Genomic DNA, 18216 nt, shown 5'->3' with positions numbered 1-18216 from the left:
GGACATTATCATTTATAACAGTCAATTTACTTATTCATATCCTTTCTCTTATGAACATATATCTTTTCGTTTCAGTCGCGTACCAAATGTACGTGTAATCATTGATCTTATAATCACATGTTCATTCTCTTCTGTCACATACCATATGTGTGTGTAAACATATATCTCATAAACATGTATTTATGAATCTCATATCATATCACATATTCACATAAACATATAATTCACATATTACATGTACCTTTTCTCATATATCTCATATCATATAATTTATGCTCTGTCCTCTTATGTTCACATGACATAATGCATACCAATCATATTCACACATGTTTTTACTCATGAATTCATACATGATAAAAATCATGTCATTCACATATTTAAATTTATTACTTCATGTACTATAATTATAGGAAATATCACTTCTCTGGTGTTCATATGACATGTAAATCATTGTCATATCTTGTTCTCATATGTTTCCCATACATCACATATACCACATATTCATATAGGCTCACGATTTTTATCACCTATCATGTCATTTCACATATACACTTTTATTACATTAAAAGATTGGCATGTAGTCTTATGTGACCTATCAATACTATCTGTTCATATAATCTCCTTTTACCTTATAAGTAAATACTACTTATTTTATCCCACCTTTCTATTTATTCTCCAAATTATTTATATCAATTCACATGGTTTATTACACAACTTATATCACCTTTTTATGTATTACAGATATCTTGTCGCATATCTTATATCTTGTCATCATATCATTACATACAAAAACATGTCAACACATATAATCAAGCATACATACATTTCATGTCATTCACATACTTATAATCAAGACTTCATGCACTATAACTATAGGAAATAGACTTATCACAAGTCCAATTTCCATATAATTCTATAAAATAAGATACACTCACCTTAGCCTTGCTTTGATTCGATTATAATCCTTTGATTATTCCGGAACTTGTTTAGGCTCAATATCTACATAAATATATCATTTCAAAACAACTATCAGAAGCCTAAACTTTAAACTTTATGTTAATAACTTAAACCGGTTTTATGAATCAAATTCTATATTTTTATTTAGGGGGGAATCGATACCCCCCAAGGGAATCGATACCCCCTGAACATACTGGAATTTTTCGTTTAAGAGGGGGAATCGATTCCCATTCATAGGGTATCGGTTCCCTCTACCCATAAATTATATTTTAAGCTCGAAAATCATCAATTTTTCATTCAATTCTTCTATTTTAAACCCCTACCATGTCATTAAACTCAACTACCATTACTTAAACTAACTTATATCCATGAAAATCATCTATAACTTCAAAATCCTATCCTTCATATGAAATTCAAGAATCATACTTAATTTTCCATATGTTCTAAATACAATTCTAACACTTCTATCTTCTTATTCTCATAGATGACAAGTCAAATTCAACTTAAAATTCAACTTATCAACTCTATTCCATGATTCCATATAAAAACTCATTTTCTTAAATCTCTTATAACTTCTTCATCTTTTGATTTTAAAATAACTTAAGCTTTCCTTAAGCTTAGTTATCCTCTAAGGATCAAAACTCATGCTTAAAATCAACAAACAATCAAGAAATTAGAGAACTCACCTTTGCTTTGAGTTTTTCACGTGGAGAAGAGAAAATGAAGAAGAAAAGAGAGAAGAGATTTCTGGAAAATCTCTCATCCTTATCCATATATATATAACATTATTTAATTCATCTCTTGGTCAAATGACCCTTTTGCCCTTTAATACCTTTTATAATTACTAACATCTTTTAGAATTTATTTCCAGATAAATCATTGAACTAACCCATTCTTCTACTTTAATCACCAAATTCTAAAACTTTACAATTAAGTCACTAACCCATAGTTTGGGATGTTACAGAAAAGCTGTTGAAAAACGGTGCCATGTGCACCGAAAGCAAGCATTAAATTTCTTTGTCTTTGGGGGAACTGAAAGGTGCAATATATATATATATATATATATATATATATTTATGGTAAAATCATTTTTAGTCATTATAATTTAGGGTATTTACAAATTAGTCCTTAAGCTTCAACTATAAATACTCTAGCTCATTTAGCTTCAAAACCATCCCAAAGCATTCTAGCTTTCTTCCAATAGTAGAGAGAATTTAGAGAGTTTCTTGAGAGTTGTTTTCTCTTTTTTATCAAGAGAGAATTATCATTATTTTGTCCTTGGTAGATCGAGAGAGGTTGTAATTCCTATTTTCTCATAGTGAAATTCTTCTACCGTTGCTCGTGGTTTTTACCTATATTATTTAGGGGTTTTCCATGTAAATTTTGTGTCTATTTTATCTTCATTTTTATTTTTCCTCAAATTATCAGTTGCAGTTTTGCTCTATCCGATAGCCGTCTTCCGCAACAATTGGTATCAGAGCCAGATTAGAGTGTGTAATATCTTCTTATTATCTTTGTGGTTGCCACCAAAAGATGGATCCTCCAACATAAGAAAGTAAGAAGTTATTACTCATTCTTTGAAGGTTCTAGAGAACTATTCACAATAGTGAAATAGTGGGAGCTATCCGTAAAAGAAGCTATGGCAACGAAATTTGATATTGAAAAATTCAATGGGAGAAATTTCTCATTGTGGAAATTGAAGATGGAGGTCATCCTGAGGAAAGACGGTTGTTTAACAGCTATCAGTGAAAGGCTAGTGAATTTCACAGATGACAACAAATGGATCGAAATGGACGAGAATGCTATGACAAATTTTCATCTAGCATTAGCAGATGAAGTATTGTCAAGCATCGAGGAGAAGAAGACAGCTAAGGAGATATGGGATCATCTCACCAAATTATACGAGGTCACATTGTTGCACAATAAAATTTTTCTTAAGAGGAAATTGTACACTCTCCGGATACCAGAATCTACTTCATTGATAGAGCACTTAAACACATTGAACACGTTATTTTCTCAGCTTACATCCTTAAGATGTACAATAGGAGAACAATAACGTGTTGAACTTCTACTTCAAAGTCTATTTGATTCGTATGATCAACTCATCATCAACTTGACAAATAGTAATGTCACCAATCTAGTCTTTGATGACGTTGCAGCTGCTTTTCTACAAGAAGAAAATCGACGCAAGAACAAGGAAGACAGACAAGTAAATCTGCAACAAGCAGAAATGTTGACAACGATGAAAGGGAGATCAACAGAACGTGACCAAAGTAGCAGTCACAAACATGGTAGATCGAAGTCGAGGAGCAAGAAGAATTTAAAGTGCTATAATTGTGGAAAGAAGGGTCACTTGAAGAATGATTGTTGGAGTCTAAATAAAAACTTCAATCCACAAGGTAATACCGCAATCACTTCAGATGATGGAGATGTTCTATGTTGTGAAGCGTCAACCACCTTGGAAGGTAGAAAGAGATATGCAGATATATGGCTCACTGATTCAGGAGCAACATATCACATGACCTTAAGAAGAGAATGGTTTTATCATTATGAACCTGTCTCAAGAGGATATGTGTATAGTTGGAATGATCATGCCTTAGAGATCGTTTGGCTAGGGAACCATCAAATTGAAGATGTATGATGGAACAATTAAAGTTGTTCGAGATGTGCGGCACGTAAAAGGCCTGAAGAAAAATTTATTATCCTACGGATTGTTGGATAATAATGCAAGCAAGATTGAAACACGAAAAGGAATCATGAAGGTGTTCTATAAAGCGCTTGTGGTGCTAAAAGGCGAAAAGATAGCAGCAAACTTGTACATGCTGAAGGGAGAGACTTTGCTAGAAGTAGAAGCCTCTATTGCCTCATGTAGTTCAGATTCTGCAATGTTATAGAATCAGAAACTTGGAAACATGCCAGAACAAGGAATGAAAGTCCTTGTGGAGCAAAATCTACTTCCAGGCTTAACGAATGTATCACTTACTTTGTGTGAGCATTACATAACAAGTAAGCAACACCGGTTGAAATTCAATACGTCAAATTCTAAAGGCAAAAGTGTTTTAGAATTGGTTCACTCTGATGTATGACAAGCACCAGTTACATCCCTAGGCGGAGAAAAATACTTTGTCTCATTTATTGATGACTACTCCAGGAGATGTTGGGTGTACGCTATTAAGAAAAAGTTAGATGTGTTTTCAACTTTCAAAAACTTCAAGACACGGGTGGAACTTGATTCTGGAAATAAGATCAAGTGTTTCAGAATAGATAATGGAGGAGAATACACAAGCAAAGAATTTGATGACTTTTACAGGAAAGAAGGCATTAAAAGACAGTTCACAGTGGCGAACTCTCCTCAATAAAATGGAGTGGTAGAGCGGATGAACATAACCTTGTTAGAAAGAACAAGAGCAATGTTGAGGGATACATGCCTAGGAAAATCATTCTGGGCAGAAGCAGTCAATACCGCCTGTTATTTGGTGAATCGAGCTCCATCAACTGCAATAGAGCTAAAGACACCAATGGAGATGTGGACTGGTAAACCAGCTGATTATTCAAACCTCCATGTATTTGGAAGTATTGTGTACGTGATGCACAACTCCTAAGAAATTTCAAAGTTGGATCCAAAATCCAGGAAATGCAAATTCTTGGGGTATGTTGATGGAGTAAAGGGGTATCGCTTGTGGGATCCCACTGCCCACAAAGTGATCATCAGCAGAGATGTTGTCTTTGTAGAAGATAAACTACAAAGAAAAGAAGACGATGATAGCGCTGAAAAGTCAGAGACTACTCAGATACATGTGAAAAAAGAGTTTGAACAAGGAGATTCTTTTGAAGCAGAACCATCACATGATGAACAAGAACCAGAGAGTTCTGAAGCTCAAACAACTCGTCAATCAAATCGTATGAGAAGAAGTCCCAATTGGCACTCAGATTATGTTATAGAAGGTAATATTGCATACTGCCTTTTAACAGAGGACGGTGATTCATCAACATACCATGAGGCAATAAACAGCTGAGATGCTTCACTGTGGATGATGGCTATGCAAGAAGAAATTGAAGCCCTTCATAAAAATAATACATGGGACCTTGTGCCACTACCACAAGGAAGGAAGCCAATTGGTAACAAATGGGTCTTCAAAATCAAGGAAAATAGTGACGATAAAGTTGAGAGGTATCATGCAATATTTGTGGTCAAAGGATATGCTCAAAAAGAAGGTATTGATTTCAAATAAATATTTTCTCCTGTGGTTCGACTAACAATAATTCGAGTAGTTTTGACAACGTGTGCTACATTGAACTTACATCTAGAGCAGCTGGATATTAAAATGACTTTTCTTCATAGAAATCTTGAAGAAGAGATTTACATACTCCAACCTGAAGGTTTTGAAAAAAAAGAAAATAAGAACTTGGTTTGCAGGTTGAACAAATCTTTGTACGGTCTAAAGCAAGCGGCGAGGTATTGGTATAAGAGATTTGATTCCTTCATTATGTGACTTGGATACAACAGACTTAATGCAGACCCTTGTGCTTATTTCAAGAGCATTGGAATACAGTAAAGAGGATCTTGAGATATATCAAAGGGACCTCAAATGTTGCATTATGTTACGGAGGATCAAACTTACTAATCAATTGGTATGTAGATTCTGACTATGCAGGGGAATTAGATAAAAGCAAATCTACTACAAGATATGTGTTCAAAGTTACTGGTGAAGTTATAAGCTGGGTTTCAAAATTGTAGTCAGTTGTGGCTATATCCACAACAGAGACAGAATATGTAGCAGCAACACAAGCCAGTAAATAAGCAATTTGGTTGAAGATGCTATTGGAGGAGCTTGGGCACAATCAAGAGTATGTCTCTCTATTTTATGACAGTCAAAGAGCCTTGTATCTAGCAAGGAATCCATCATTTCATTCAAGGACAAAACACATACGAGTTCAATACCATTCATACGTGAAAAGGTGGAAGAAGTGACAGTAGATATGCAGAAGATCCATACCAAAGACAACATAGCATATTTTATGACGAAGGCGATCAATGCTGATAAATTTACTTGGTGTCGATCCTCTTGTGGCCTATCAGAGACATAAGCAACATGATGGTACAAGGTAGAAAGAATGGTGTGATGATATGATTGTTCCAAACATATCTTCAAGTGGGAGATTGTTGAAAAACGGTGCCATGTGCACCGAAAGCAAGCATTAAATTGCTTTGTCTTTGGGGGCATCGAAAGGTGCATAATATATATATATATATATATATATATATATGGTAAAATCATTTTTAGTCATTGTAATTTAGGGTATTTACAAATTAGTCCTTAAACTTCAACTATAAATACCCTAGCTCATTTAGCTTCAAAACCATCCTAAAGCATTCTACCTTTCTTCCAATGCTAGAGAGAATTTAGAGAGTTTCTTAAGAGTTGTTTTATTCTTTTTATCAAGAGAGAATTATCATTGTTTTCTCCTTAGTAGATCGAGAGAGGTTGTAATTCATATTTTCTCATAGTGAAATTCTTCTACCGTTGTCTGTGGTTTTTACCCTATATTATTTACGGGTTTTCCACGTAAATTTTGTCTTTCTTTTATCTTCATTTTTATTTTTCCTCAAATTATCAATTGCGGTTTTGCTCTATCCGATAGTCATCTTCTGCAACAAAAACGACATCGAAAAACCTAATGAGTTGAAAACCACGAATAGTGCGAAAGTATTTCCATTGTTGGTTCCCATGACAAATTTCCCTGCTCGGCTGAGACCCGTGATGCCATTGATCGGGTTTAGAGAATTAATATTACTATTATCTTGCCATGTACTGCCGGGAGGGTTGAGTCCGACTTGGAAGGTGGCAGTGGCCACCAAAACAACAATCACTAATAAAGCACTGCGTGCTTCGCTGGGAGAGTCTCGGCCTTTCTTGAACTTGAAGTACTCTACCACGTTATCTGTTAGCCATCGACATCTCGGTCAAGTTCCGGGTTGGTTTATAACTCCATCACTAGATTCATATGAAGGAAATGGAGATATCAAAAGATCTCTAGCTCTCACAGCTCCGGCACGTTGAAGCACCTCTGCGATTTCTCTATCTCCTGCTTTACTAGGAAACATTTGCAGGACATCCAGGGCAGTAAGACCACATTGGTTTGCTGCATTTACTTCCATCAAGACTGAACTAGTTGTTCCACAACCTAGTAATAGTTCTATCACCTGAAACAATACAGAAATACCATTTGATCATCTCATTGTTACCTCTAATCAGGGGAAATCAACTCCATAAAATTTGTAAAGAAACAAATTTTTAGCAGGAGATAATGAAATATACTTGCCTACCGTTGTTTCTTCCAAGTAGCTAGATGCAGAACAGTATTGCCTTGCTCATCCTTAAGATATAAGAGTTCTTTCATCCTCTATAGAATCCATTAAACCATAAATTTAATGGCCCCAAATTGGCTGTTCTTAACGTGGTGCAAACAGGTTTTCTTTTCAACCGTCACGCCTTTGATACACTCGGCACAACATGAAAGTATTTCGTCGATCACGTCAACCCTCCCCTTCACAGCTGCAAAATGGAGAGGGGTCTGGTTATCTCTTCCTTCTACGCAACATATTTTCATGTCAACATTCAAAAGCTCTCTTACGCCCTCGATATGTCTGTTGGCGGCTGCCATGTGCAGAGGGCTAAAACCATCTTTGTTTAATTCTTTGGCATACTCAAGGCCTTAAACTCGAAATCACTCGAATAAAACCGGTGTGCCCTGCAGCTGAAGTAATATGTAACGGATTTTCACCTGATTAAAGTGAGATGGTGTGGAGGATCAGAGGATTTTCTCCTAGTAACTTGTTTAAAACATCAACATTCCCGGTCCTAGCAGGCTCAAACAACCTCGAATCCATTTTGGTATGATCAAAGATTGATGAATAACAAAAGGGTCTTCGTGTAATAACGGATTATAACTTATTTTCAAATGATCCTCCATGTGAACAAACAATTTTGAGTTGAAATATGCAAGTCTAAAATAATAGTTTGACCTTAATTAGTCAAATGATAACTTTTAATTTATTCATTAGAATGTTGAACTTTAACCTTCTGACAAAGCATCCCCATGTTACCTCCCTGAACCCTAGTCTAATGTCGTAGTTGAACAGAAAAAATTAATGGAAAATCAATTATTTTATCTTATATGCTTATGTCATACTCGTAAAAAATAATTGGTACATAATCTAACATTTTCCATAAGCAGGGAAACAGTATATTCATGTAATGGAAAACAGCAATTTTTGCGCAGAAAAGTGGTGCAGGCTTTTTATCCACTTCCCCATAACATATTTTGTCTCCCACTTGTGGTGGGGCGTAATAAATTGGAAGCTTTCGGTTTTAGTCTTCCTCCCGTCGGTCATTCAAGCATTTTCCGTCTACGCCATGTCTTGTTTCCTTCTCTCGGAGGGTATCATTGAAGCGATTATGTCTCAGATGCGAGCATATTGGTGGTTATGGAAGCACGACTCTGGAGGATGGGCGTTCATTTCTTGGGACAAGGTATGTAGAGTCAAGAGAGACAGTGGGATGGGGTTTCGCAACTTAAAGTTATTCAATATAGCCCTGCTGGACAATCAGGTTTGGAAGCTAATCCACAATCCGAATTCTTTGCTTTTCCAAGTTGGCAAGTTCTTAAAGCCAAGTACTTCCCCGATCATCTATTCTTAAAGCTAAACTTGGAGAGAGGCCATCATTTGTGTAGTCAGGTATTTTCAAAGCTAAGCAGACTCTTGTTGATAGCTACTTTTGTAGGATTGGCGCCAATGGTAATGTGAGAACTCATTTCGATAGGTGGGGTGGATCCAAACCAATCTCCTTCATCTCGACCTATATCAACAATTCAGATATCCCCTCTCGTTGTAAGGATTTTATGGTGCAAGGACTTCCTTTGTGGAATACAGCAAAATTTACTTCAATTTTTTCAGAGGTTGATGCAAGAGCCATCCTCGGCACAATCATCTCACCATGTGAGGACGACGTGCTCATCTGGGAGCACCATAACACGAGAGTTTATTCAACAAAATCAAGATACAATTGGCTTCTATGAAAGGCATGTACTATTCGGGATGATTCCAAAATTTCGAAGCTTCCCACCCTTCCCAAAGTTAAAATCTTTGGGTGGCGGATCTCGGAGAGAAACTTGTTGCCGCGAGACTCGGATTAATCATGTTGTGAATGAATTTCTCATGATTTTATAATCATGTTTTATTATTTTGATTAGGGTTTTTGCTGAATTTTAAATAGTAAGTAACAAAGATAAATGATTAGGTAAATTATGTCCGTCATCACTTATTCAGGGTTTTAAATAACGTTCACGGTCATATTTTCGGTCGAGTCGCGTTTATCACAGTTGCGGATATAACGGATGCTATTGCGGTCATTACGGATATCGCGATTGTGAATTTTTTTCGAAGGAGCTGATTTTTTTTAATAAAAAACATGTTTTTAAAAATAAAATAAAATAACGGAATAATAGCATAATAGCGGTCCGCTATTGCCGCGATTGGCCACGATCCATTAAATAGCGGCCGCAATCCGCCGCTATTGGTGTGATCCCGCTTCACACCGTTATTTCCCGCGGTAGCGGTTTCGGACACCGCCACGACCGCGATATAACAGTCGCGATACCGCTATTCGGTTGCTATTTGAAACCCTGTTATAGGTGAATTTTAATTTGATTATTGATATTTTAATTTGATTATTGATCTTTTAATTTTGTCAATCAGATTACTTAACTATTTAAATAATATAAATTAAATCATCAGTCATTAACATTTAACATAGACGATAATGTGTCGTGGCATATATCTAAGTAAGATAGACCAAATTAATAAAATGTGTAAGTAACAAGGACCAAATATATAATTACACCAAATTTTTAACTATCATGTCACAATTTACATGACTTCGTTAACATCATTAAAATAATTATGCAGTTTGATTGAGAAAATTAGAAGATCGATGAGCATGTTAGAGATGCCAATGGGTTGAGTCAAGTTAGATTTTTGCCTGCTCCAACCCGATACAATGAAACCATAATCCGACTCCAACTCAACTCCAATTTAATATTATTTAATCCGATCTGAATCAGCTCCAAAAATAAAATATAAACTCGACTCTAATTATACCCAATCCGACCTGACCTATGTTATTAAATAAATTGAACAAAAAGAAAATTTTCATAAAGATAACCCTTTGCTCATGGAATTGTAAAAGAGTTAGGTCTCCATGCTTTTGGATTTGTAAAAGGGTTGGGTAATCACCTTTTAGATCATGACTTGTAAACTTGGAACATTCTCTTTAACGATGAAACTTGCCTAAGTACGATGTAGAAGAGAAAAAGTCTAAGATTGAGACTCGAGCAGAATTATTTTCAGGTAAGTGGCTACGTTTTAAGAAGGTAAATGGTTGTTTGGTTGAGTAGCTGCACTTAATAAGAATCCAAGGACCTTTAGTTTTTATCTTCGCTCTTAAATTCACTCGAGAGATAAGATTTGAGGGAGGAAATGAAGAAATCTTAGAGAGAAGAGAAATCCAGCATCATCGGTAGAACAAGAAAAATGAAAGAAAGAAACCCTAAAACAGTTATATATTAGATGACATTCTTGTAAATAACTTAATCTATATAATAAAAATATCTGGTTTGAGTCGGGTTGAAGATTTTTTAGTCTAAATCCAATTCTGACCTGAACCCAAAAACTTTCACATTAAACCCGACCCAAGACCAAATTTAATAAGAAAAACTCTGTTTATATTGGATCGGGTCAAAACTTGTTGGATCCGAATTAAATCGTTAGTTTAACCTAAACAATTTACCAAATGCTTCCTTTAAAAGGTTATTATAGTTTCACTTCCGTATCTAATTTGATATTTGAATTTAATTTCAATACTCACCTTAATATTCAAAGCAAATGATGTCAAGAATATTCGACTCGTGTTTTAAAGTAAAACAATATAGATACCTAATTAGAAAAGAAAAAAACTTTGAGCACGAAACTAACATTGAAATTAAACTCAAATTTCCATATTTAATTTTTCATTTCAGATTAAATATTTCCTATAGGAACAATGTGTTTTTTTAACTTACAAGCAGATAAAAGTCATATGCCATTTTCAATATATTTAAATTTTTATTATGTTTTAAAGTCACGTGTTATAATTTAACAGTTAAGTTATTTATATAGGTTGCCGCCTTAAAGTTATTAAAAAAGTTTATTATTTATTATTTTACTACGTTAAAAATAATATTATCAAAATTTTAACTACTAAACAAGCTTATAAAGTTGGTATGGCTTAAGTAAATTCATATAAAACTATTTCTATTGTGCTCAAATAAGTTTTTACCATTTATTTCGTACACAATAAAAGTTATGTTTAAATAAAAAATTAATTAAATAAATATTAATTTAAGTTAAAAGAGTTGTTTAAATACAATTTAAAATTTAAAAAATCTCAAAAAATTAAATTTAAAATTTACTTCACTGTAGAATTAAAAGTTAAAAAAAGTATTTCAGTATGATTAAAACATTTAAAAATAAATAAAATTTATGATTTCCCGAAATCTGTTCATAAATCTTAAACCCCGAAGAAAGATTCACTTTCACTATGGTCAAATTCGAGTAAATTTCGTGGCAGTCGATGTAATTTTCCCTAAAAAAGAGGGTACATAAATAGTCATCGCTCACGTCGCCTACTTCTGTTTACATATCGATCTCCTATCTCTCCCTGATCGCCGTCTCTATCTTGTATCTTCGCTTGTGTTTTATATTTTTTTGAAATTTATTTATTTATTTTCTCTAAATAACACTGAGAAAATAATAAACGGAGCTGAATTAAGGCCTTTCTATCAATTTTTGTGATAGACCAATAAGGTTTCAGTTTTCCTCAGCTGATCCAGGTAAAAAAACATCAGTGCCGATAATTTTCCATATCCTTTTTTTTTCATATATTAGATCTCTTTCGTTTGCATTGCTGTAATCTGATTTTGCATGCACTGATCTTATTTTTGTTGTTTTTCGAAGCTTTTGTTTGGTAAATTAACAGATCGAGTTTCTGAATCGAACCTGTCATTAAAATTTTGACGTTTTTATGTTGCATGTAGCATGTTAAACGATGAATTTTCGGCCGTTTCGATGAATTTATTAATCCGGTGTTACAGATCTGGATGATTTTTTGTTTGAATTGTGTTATTTTGAAGTTGCAAGTATTTCTGTTTATTCATCGAAATACTGATGTAGTAAGTGAGAGTGTTTGCTGACTTTTAACGTAGATCTTAGCTGTTGACGATGGCGACATCAGCAGCTGGTGGCACGGGGTGGTACAAAGGGAGAGTCAAAGCAGTTCCATCGGGTGATAGCTTGGTGGTAACGGCTTTGACCACTAACAGGCCTGGACCTCCCCCTGAGAAAACCATTACCCTTGCATCTCTCATTGCTCCTAGACTGGTAAAGCCCGTTTGAGTGCAAGTTTGCTTCTGGCTTGGTTCGGTATTAAATTTGATGACTTGCTTGTTAGTTTGACTTTTTTTATTGCTGGCAGTGGGACTCGATCCCACGACCACGAGGGAGTCTTGCGCTCCAACTGAGTTAGACGGGCAATTCATAACGGAGGTCTTTCACGGAAGCTGTTCTCAACCTGGCGTTGGGGCAGACTACTACCCTACCTCCTCTTACCCCATTACATATGGGAATAGGGTCAGCTAATAATGATTTTGTTGGATGAGAGTTGTTTCTGAGAGTTTTTACTGGGTTATGTGTTTTGATTGTATAATTGCCAAGGTCTAAGATTACAGTTTCTGGTGCATGTCTTTTGAGGAAAACTTCCAGCTGATGTTTTCTTTGCTTTTCCTTTTTGTCTAAATAATAGGCCCGTAGAGGAGGTGTTGATGAGCCATTTGCCTGGGACAGCAGAGAGTATTTGAGGAAGCTCTGCATTGGAAAAGTCTGTGTCTCTTCAATTAATTTGTGCATTGTTTTTACTTGATATAGGTAACATTTGGTTTTTTAGATTTTTTTATGGATCTAATTAGTTTATTCTGTTCTTAGGAAGTCACTTTTAGAGTTGAATACACAGTTCCAAGCATAGGCCGAGAATTTGGGTCTGTTTACCTTGGTGGTGACAAAAATGTGGCGATGCTTGTTGTCTCTGCAGGCTGGGCAAAGGTAATTTGCTTTTCTGTTTGTAAAAATACTTGGAAAAGGTCACTTTCCCTTCTTTTTTGTACTCAAATCTGACTGATCCTGGCTTGTACAGGTTAGGGAGCAAGGACAGCAGAAAGGGGACGCAAGTCCTTTTCTTGCTGAATTGTTACGCCTTGAAGAACAAGCCAAACAAGAAGGTCTAGGCCGATGGAGCAAGGTAATCTTTTTCTCCTTTGTGAGAGTCCATAATATATTTGATTCACTGATCTAGTAAAAAGTAGTTTTTAAATGATCATTGTCTTCGTATTTGTGGATGTAGGTGCCTGGTGCTGCTGAGGCTTCTATACGCAATTTACCTCCATCCGCCATTGGTGACCCAAGTAACTTGGATGCCATGGGTCTTCTAGCTGCAAGTAAGGGCAGTCCAATGCAAGGTATTGTTGAGCAGGTTCGCGATGGTAGTACTATTCGAGTCTATTTACTTCCAGATTTTCAGTTTGTGCAAGTCTTTGTTGCTGGTATCCAGGTACAAGATCTAATTCATGACCCTTTTTTTAATTTTATTTTTTGGTTATCATACGAGATTCTCTTTTGAATATCTTTACCCTGGTCCCTGTTTATTTAGTCCCCATCAATGGGTAGAAGGGCTGCTGCCGAAACTGTTATTGAAACAGATTTTACTGCTGATGAACAAAATGGAGATGCTTCAGCTGAGCCACAGACCGCCTTAACAACTGCACAGAGGCTTGCTGCCTCATCGACAGCTTCTGCTGAAGTTTCCCCTGATCCCTTTGGACCAGAAGCAAAATATTTTACAGAAGTTCACTGTTTGAATAGAGAAGTGAATGAATGAATACTCTAAGATGACTTTTGTTCACTAATTTTGAATAATAGGCTAATTCAAGGTTGTTTTTGTAGGTACGTATTGTTCTTGAAGGTGTTGACAAATTCAGCAATTTGATTGGGTCAGTTTATTATCCTGAAGGTGATACAGCAAAAGACCTTGCTTTGGAGCTTGTGGAAAATGTATGTTCTTGGGTTTTGTTTTGCTTCAACCTTAACATATGTTTTAATGAATGATGCCAACATTGGACTATTACTGAATTATAGTTTGCAGTATTCATATTTTAGACTTGAGATAAGTTTTTTGTTCTGCCTTTGCTTGTAAAATCTTCTATACCCTCAAAAACATCAGTTTCTTGATAACTATAATGTGACCATTTTTCCTTGCCAGAGAATTTTGTACACTTGATATATCTTAAAATGAAGCTTCTGGAAAAGGTTTCTTACATTGCAACGGTATTGGAACTGATAATTTTGGTTGTGTAACTATCATTTTGTTCCATGTTATTGTTGGAAAAAGAAGCTTTACCGTCCTTTATTGCCAGATCTTTACCAGACTGTTTTTTCATGTACCTTAAATCTTTAATTTCCATTCTCTCAAACAAATTGTTAGTTGTGTTTTTTTGGTCCAATGTTCTGGTTTAGATCTCTAGCTTACCTTCTCTTTCCTAAACACTATACAAACTTGATAAGTATATATCATTCAAGCCTACACCTTAATTTTTCTGTTTTATGTATTTGTGACATTTTTAAAGATGCTACATTATGTAATTCCTTGGTTTTATGCCCATCTATTTCTTGGTTTAGCAGAGTTCTTTTCATACCAATATCCCTTTTCTTGATTTTGTGTTAATATATTCTGAATTCTCTCTGTCTCCCCCTCCCTCACCTCTCATCCTAACCATTTATTCTCAAATAAAGGGTCTAGCAAAATATGTTGAATGGAGTGCTAATATGATGGAGGATGACGCCAAACGGCGGTTGAAGTCTGCAGAGCTTCAAGCCAAGAAGGCTCGGCTGAGGATGTGGACAAACTATGTACCACCAGCTACAAACTCCAAGGCAATTCGTGATCAAAACTTCACAGGGAAGGTAATAGAATTAGTTTCTCATGATATTTGTATTAGCAGGTTCTTGCTTTTGTAATTATTTACGGTATTATATTTTTTTTCTCAGGTTGTTGAGGTTGTTAGTGGAGACTGCATTGTTGTGGCTGATGATTCTATTCCTTATGGCAGTCCTCTTGCTGAACTTCGAGTCAATCTTTCAAGCATTAGATGTCCAAAAATAGGCAATCCTCGTAGAGATGAAAAGCCAGCTGCTTATGCCCGTGAAGCAAGGGAATTTTTAAGAACACGCCTTATTGGAAAACAGGTTTGAATTCCTTTTCATTTAAAGCTTATTTTGGTAGTGTTGAACATATATTTACAAATCGTCAACTTGCTATTGTCAGGTGACTGTACAAATGGAATATTCCAGGAAGGTCACCATGGCAGATGGAACTGCAGCTACTTCTGCACCTGGAGAATCAAGGGTAATGGATTTTGGCTCAGTCTTCCTCATGTCTCCAGTCAAGGGTGATGGTGACGAGGTTGCGGCAGCAACTGCATCCACAGAAGGCAACCAGCAGCCTGGGTTGAATGTGGCAGAGTTGGTGGTTGGACGTGGCTTTGGCACTGTGATAAGACATAGAGATTTTGAGGAAAGATCAAACTATTATGATACTCTTCTGGCTGCTGAATCCCGTGCTATTTCTGGAAAGAAAGGAATTCATTCAGCAAAGGATCCTCCGGCCATGCACATACAAGACCTTACAATGGTTAGCTGTATCTCCTTTTATGTTCAATTATTCTCTCTGGAATATTTTTATTTCTTATCTGAATTCCAACTTCCATATATGTCTGTCTTGTCTCATACCAGGCATCGGCCAAAAAAGCTAGAGATTTCTTGCCATTCTTGAATCGGGGCAGGATACCAGCTGTTGTGGAATATGTCTTAAGTGGTCATCGTTTTAAGTTGCTGATTCCGAAGGAAACTTGTAGTATTGCCTTCTCATTTTCAGGTGTCAGGTGTCCTGGTCGTGAGGAGCCTTACTCAAATGAAGCCATAGCACTGATGAGAAGAAAGATCATGCAGAGAGATGTTGTGGTATCGGTCTTTCTCTTCGAACTGCTTGTATGCCATTTTTGTTTTTGTGCTTTTGTTTAATGCATGTTTTTCTATATAGGTTGAAGTTGAAACCGTTGATAGAACCGGAACATTTTTGGGATCTTTGTGGGAGTCAAAAACCAATATCGCTGTTACACTCCTTGAGGCTGGCCTGGCTAAGCTACAAACTTCATTTGGTAGTGATAGGATTCCTGATGCTCACCTTCTTGAACAGGCCGAGCAATCTGCCAAGAGGCAGAAGCTGAAAGTAAGAATCAGTTCATATCCTTTTCCCCATTATTCTTTTGGTAATGCTAATTCAACATTTTGGATTTATTTATCTTTACACTTCTATTTGTAGATTTGGGAGAACTATGTTGAAGGGGAGGAAGTTTCCAACGAACAAGCTGCTGTTGAAAACAAACAAAAAGAACTACTGCAGGTCCTCGAGGAACTCAACTAGATAGAACTTTCTAACTGTCATGAACTGGTGAATTACTCCTCTTGTTTTTTTTCAGGTGGTTATTACAGAAGTACTTGGTGGTGGAAAATTTTATGTCCAGACGGTGGGAGATCAGAGAGTATCAGCTATTCAAAAACAGCTTGCATCTTTAAATATTCAAGAAGCTCCTGTGATCGGTGCTTTTAATCCCAAGAAGGGTGACATTGTCCTTGCTCAGTTTAGCATGGATAATTCCTGGAATCGTGCTATGGTTATTTCCATTTACTTGATTTTCAGTCCTTGAGGCTTTTATTTTATCTTTTGTTTTTCAAAGTTCCTAATCTTCTCTGTGACTGTTTATATTTTAAATTTTGTGGGGGTGGTTGTTTCCTTTTACGCGTGCCTGCACGTTTGCTTGTTATGCATCTTTGTATGCCATTTGACATGTTTTTGTGTTCCTCCTTTGGCTTGTGAAGGTTGTCAATGCACCTGGAGGAGGAGTTCAATCTCCGAATGACAAGTTTGAAGTTTTTTATATTGATTACGGGAATCAAGAGGAGGTTCCATACAGTCAATTACGACCTCTTGATTCTTCAGTAGCAGCATCTCCCGGGCTTGCTCAGCTATGCAGTCTTGCATTTCTCAAAGTTCCAAACCTTGATGATGAGTTTGGTACCGAGGCTGCTCAGTTTTTGAGCGAGCAGACATTGGGGAGCTCACTGCAGTTTACTGCTATGATAGAAGAAAGGGATGTTTCAGGTGGAAAAGTCAAGGGACAAGGAACTGGCACCGTTCTCATTGTTACTCTCGTTGCCGAGAAATCGGACCTTAGCATTAATGCTGCAATGCTACAGGTTTGAATGATTATCCTTTTCTATATTACTAAAAACTCACAAGATACGAACATCAATACTTGTCATAATTTTTTAATATTGCAAAATACGACCTTGGAGTAGGTCATATTATTTTACCATGCTTATCCAATTTCTTCACTGGTTGCTCACTTGTTTCAGGAGGGACTAGCTAGGCTGGAGAAAAGGAAGAGATGGGAATCCAAGGACAGAAAATCGGTGACCGACAATTTAGAGAGCTTCCAGGAGGAGGCAAAAACCGGTAGGCGTGGAATTTGGCAGTACGGGGATGTGGGGTCGGATGACGAGGAGGATCTTCCCCCTCTTTCAGCAGCTGTTGCTAAGAAGACCGGAGCTGCTAAGCGATGAATATTAATATTTTATCACTCCAGGTAAACCAAAAAAAAAAGAATTCACTTGGGAGTAGGGAATCCCAAATGGTATCTTTTTGTTATAAGTAGTAAAAGAACATCTAGAAGCTTAAACTTGCTTAAATTTTGACTCTCTCTTTTTCTTTATCTTCCGTTTTTGGTAGTGAGGCTGACATTTGTTTGAAACATGTTTAAGTTGAACTGTTGCGTTTCTGTTCTGTTTCCATTCGAAGGAGACATCAGAGACAACTTTTTCCCCCGTTAAGAAGAATATCTTTATGGATATTTTTGTGGTATCTTTATCTTTATACGCACGTGTGTCAGATTTGGGTGAGTATTCTATTTGACTTAGTAAAATCATATATGCTCGGCGATTGACTTTGTAATTATAGCTTGGAGAAAATTGAAATTTCATTTTAAGTTTAGATA

At 36.1% G+C, this 18216-nt stretch overlaps 2 protein-coding genes across 2 annotated transcripts; one reads left to right on the top strand and one right to left on the bottom strand.

The window, feature by feature from the left end:
* Nucleotides 1-6922: 6922 nt before the first annotated feature.
* On the bottom strand, nucleotides 6923-7623 carry LOC120140933. Its single transcript, XM_039155919.1, has 2 exons — nucleotides 7381-7623; nucleotides 6923-7162 (listed from the first exon to the last, which is right to left on the bottom strand). The coding sequence occupies exons 1-2, from the start codon at nucleotides 7621-7623 to the stop codon at nucleotides 6923-6925; spliced, it is 483 nt and encodes a 160-aa protein (XP_039011850.1).
* A 4086-nt stretch (nucleotides 7624-11709) lies between these two features.
* LOC120140713 (ribonuclease TUDOR 2-like) lies at nucleotides 11710-17814 on the top strand. The gene is made up of 17 exons (XM_039155703.1): nucleotides 11710-11889; nucleotides 12262-12436; nucleotides 12858-12932; nucleotides 13037-13153; nucleotides 13245-13349; nucleotides 13452-13658; nucleotides 13758-13973; nucleotides 14051-14158; nucleotides 14897-15067; nucleotides 15152-15349; nucleotides 15429-15794; nucleotides 15896-16123; nucleotides 16203-16391; nucleotides 16485-16565; nucleotides 16642-16836; nucleotides 17042-17419; nucleotides 17579-17814. The coding sequence occupies exons 2-17, from the start codon at nucleotides 12278-12280 to the stop codon at nucleotides 17783-17785; spliced, it is 3000 nt and encodes a 999-aa protein (XP_039011634.1). The 5' UTR covers nucleotides 11710-11889; nucleotides 12262-12277; the 3' UTR covers nucleotides 17786-17814.
* The last annotated feature ends 402 nt before the right edge of the window (nucleotides 17815-18216 follow it).

The sequence above is a fragment of the Hibiscus syriacus genome, unplaced genomic scaffold, assembly GCF_006381635.1.
Source record: "Hibiscus syriacus cultivar Baekdansim isolate YM2019G1 unplaced genomic scaffold, ASM638163v2 tig00110788_pilon, whole genome shotgun sequence".
Taxonomy (NCBI): Eukaryota; Viridiplantae; Streptophyta; class Magnoliopsida; order Malvales; family Malvaceae; genus Hibiscus; species Hibiscus syriacus.
Note: the sequence above shows the minus strand (reverse complement) of the source record. Positions and strands in the feature narration are given on the sequence as shown.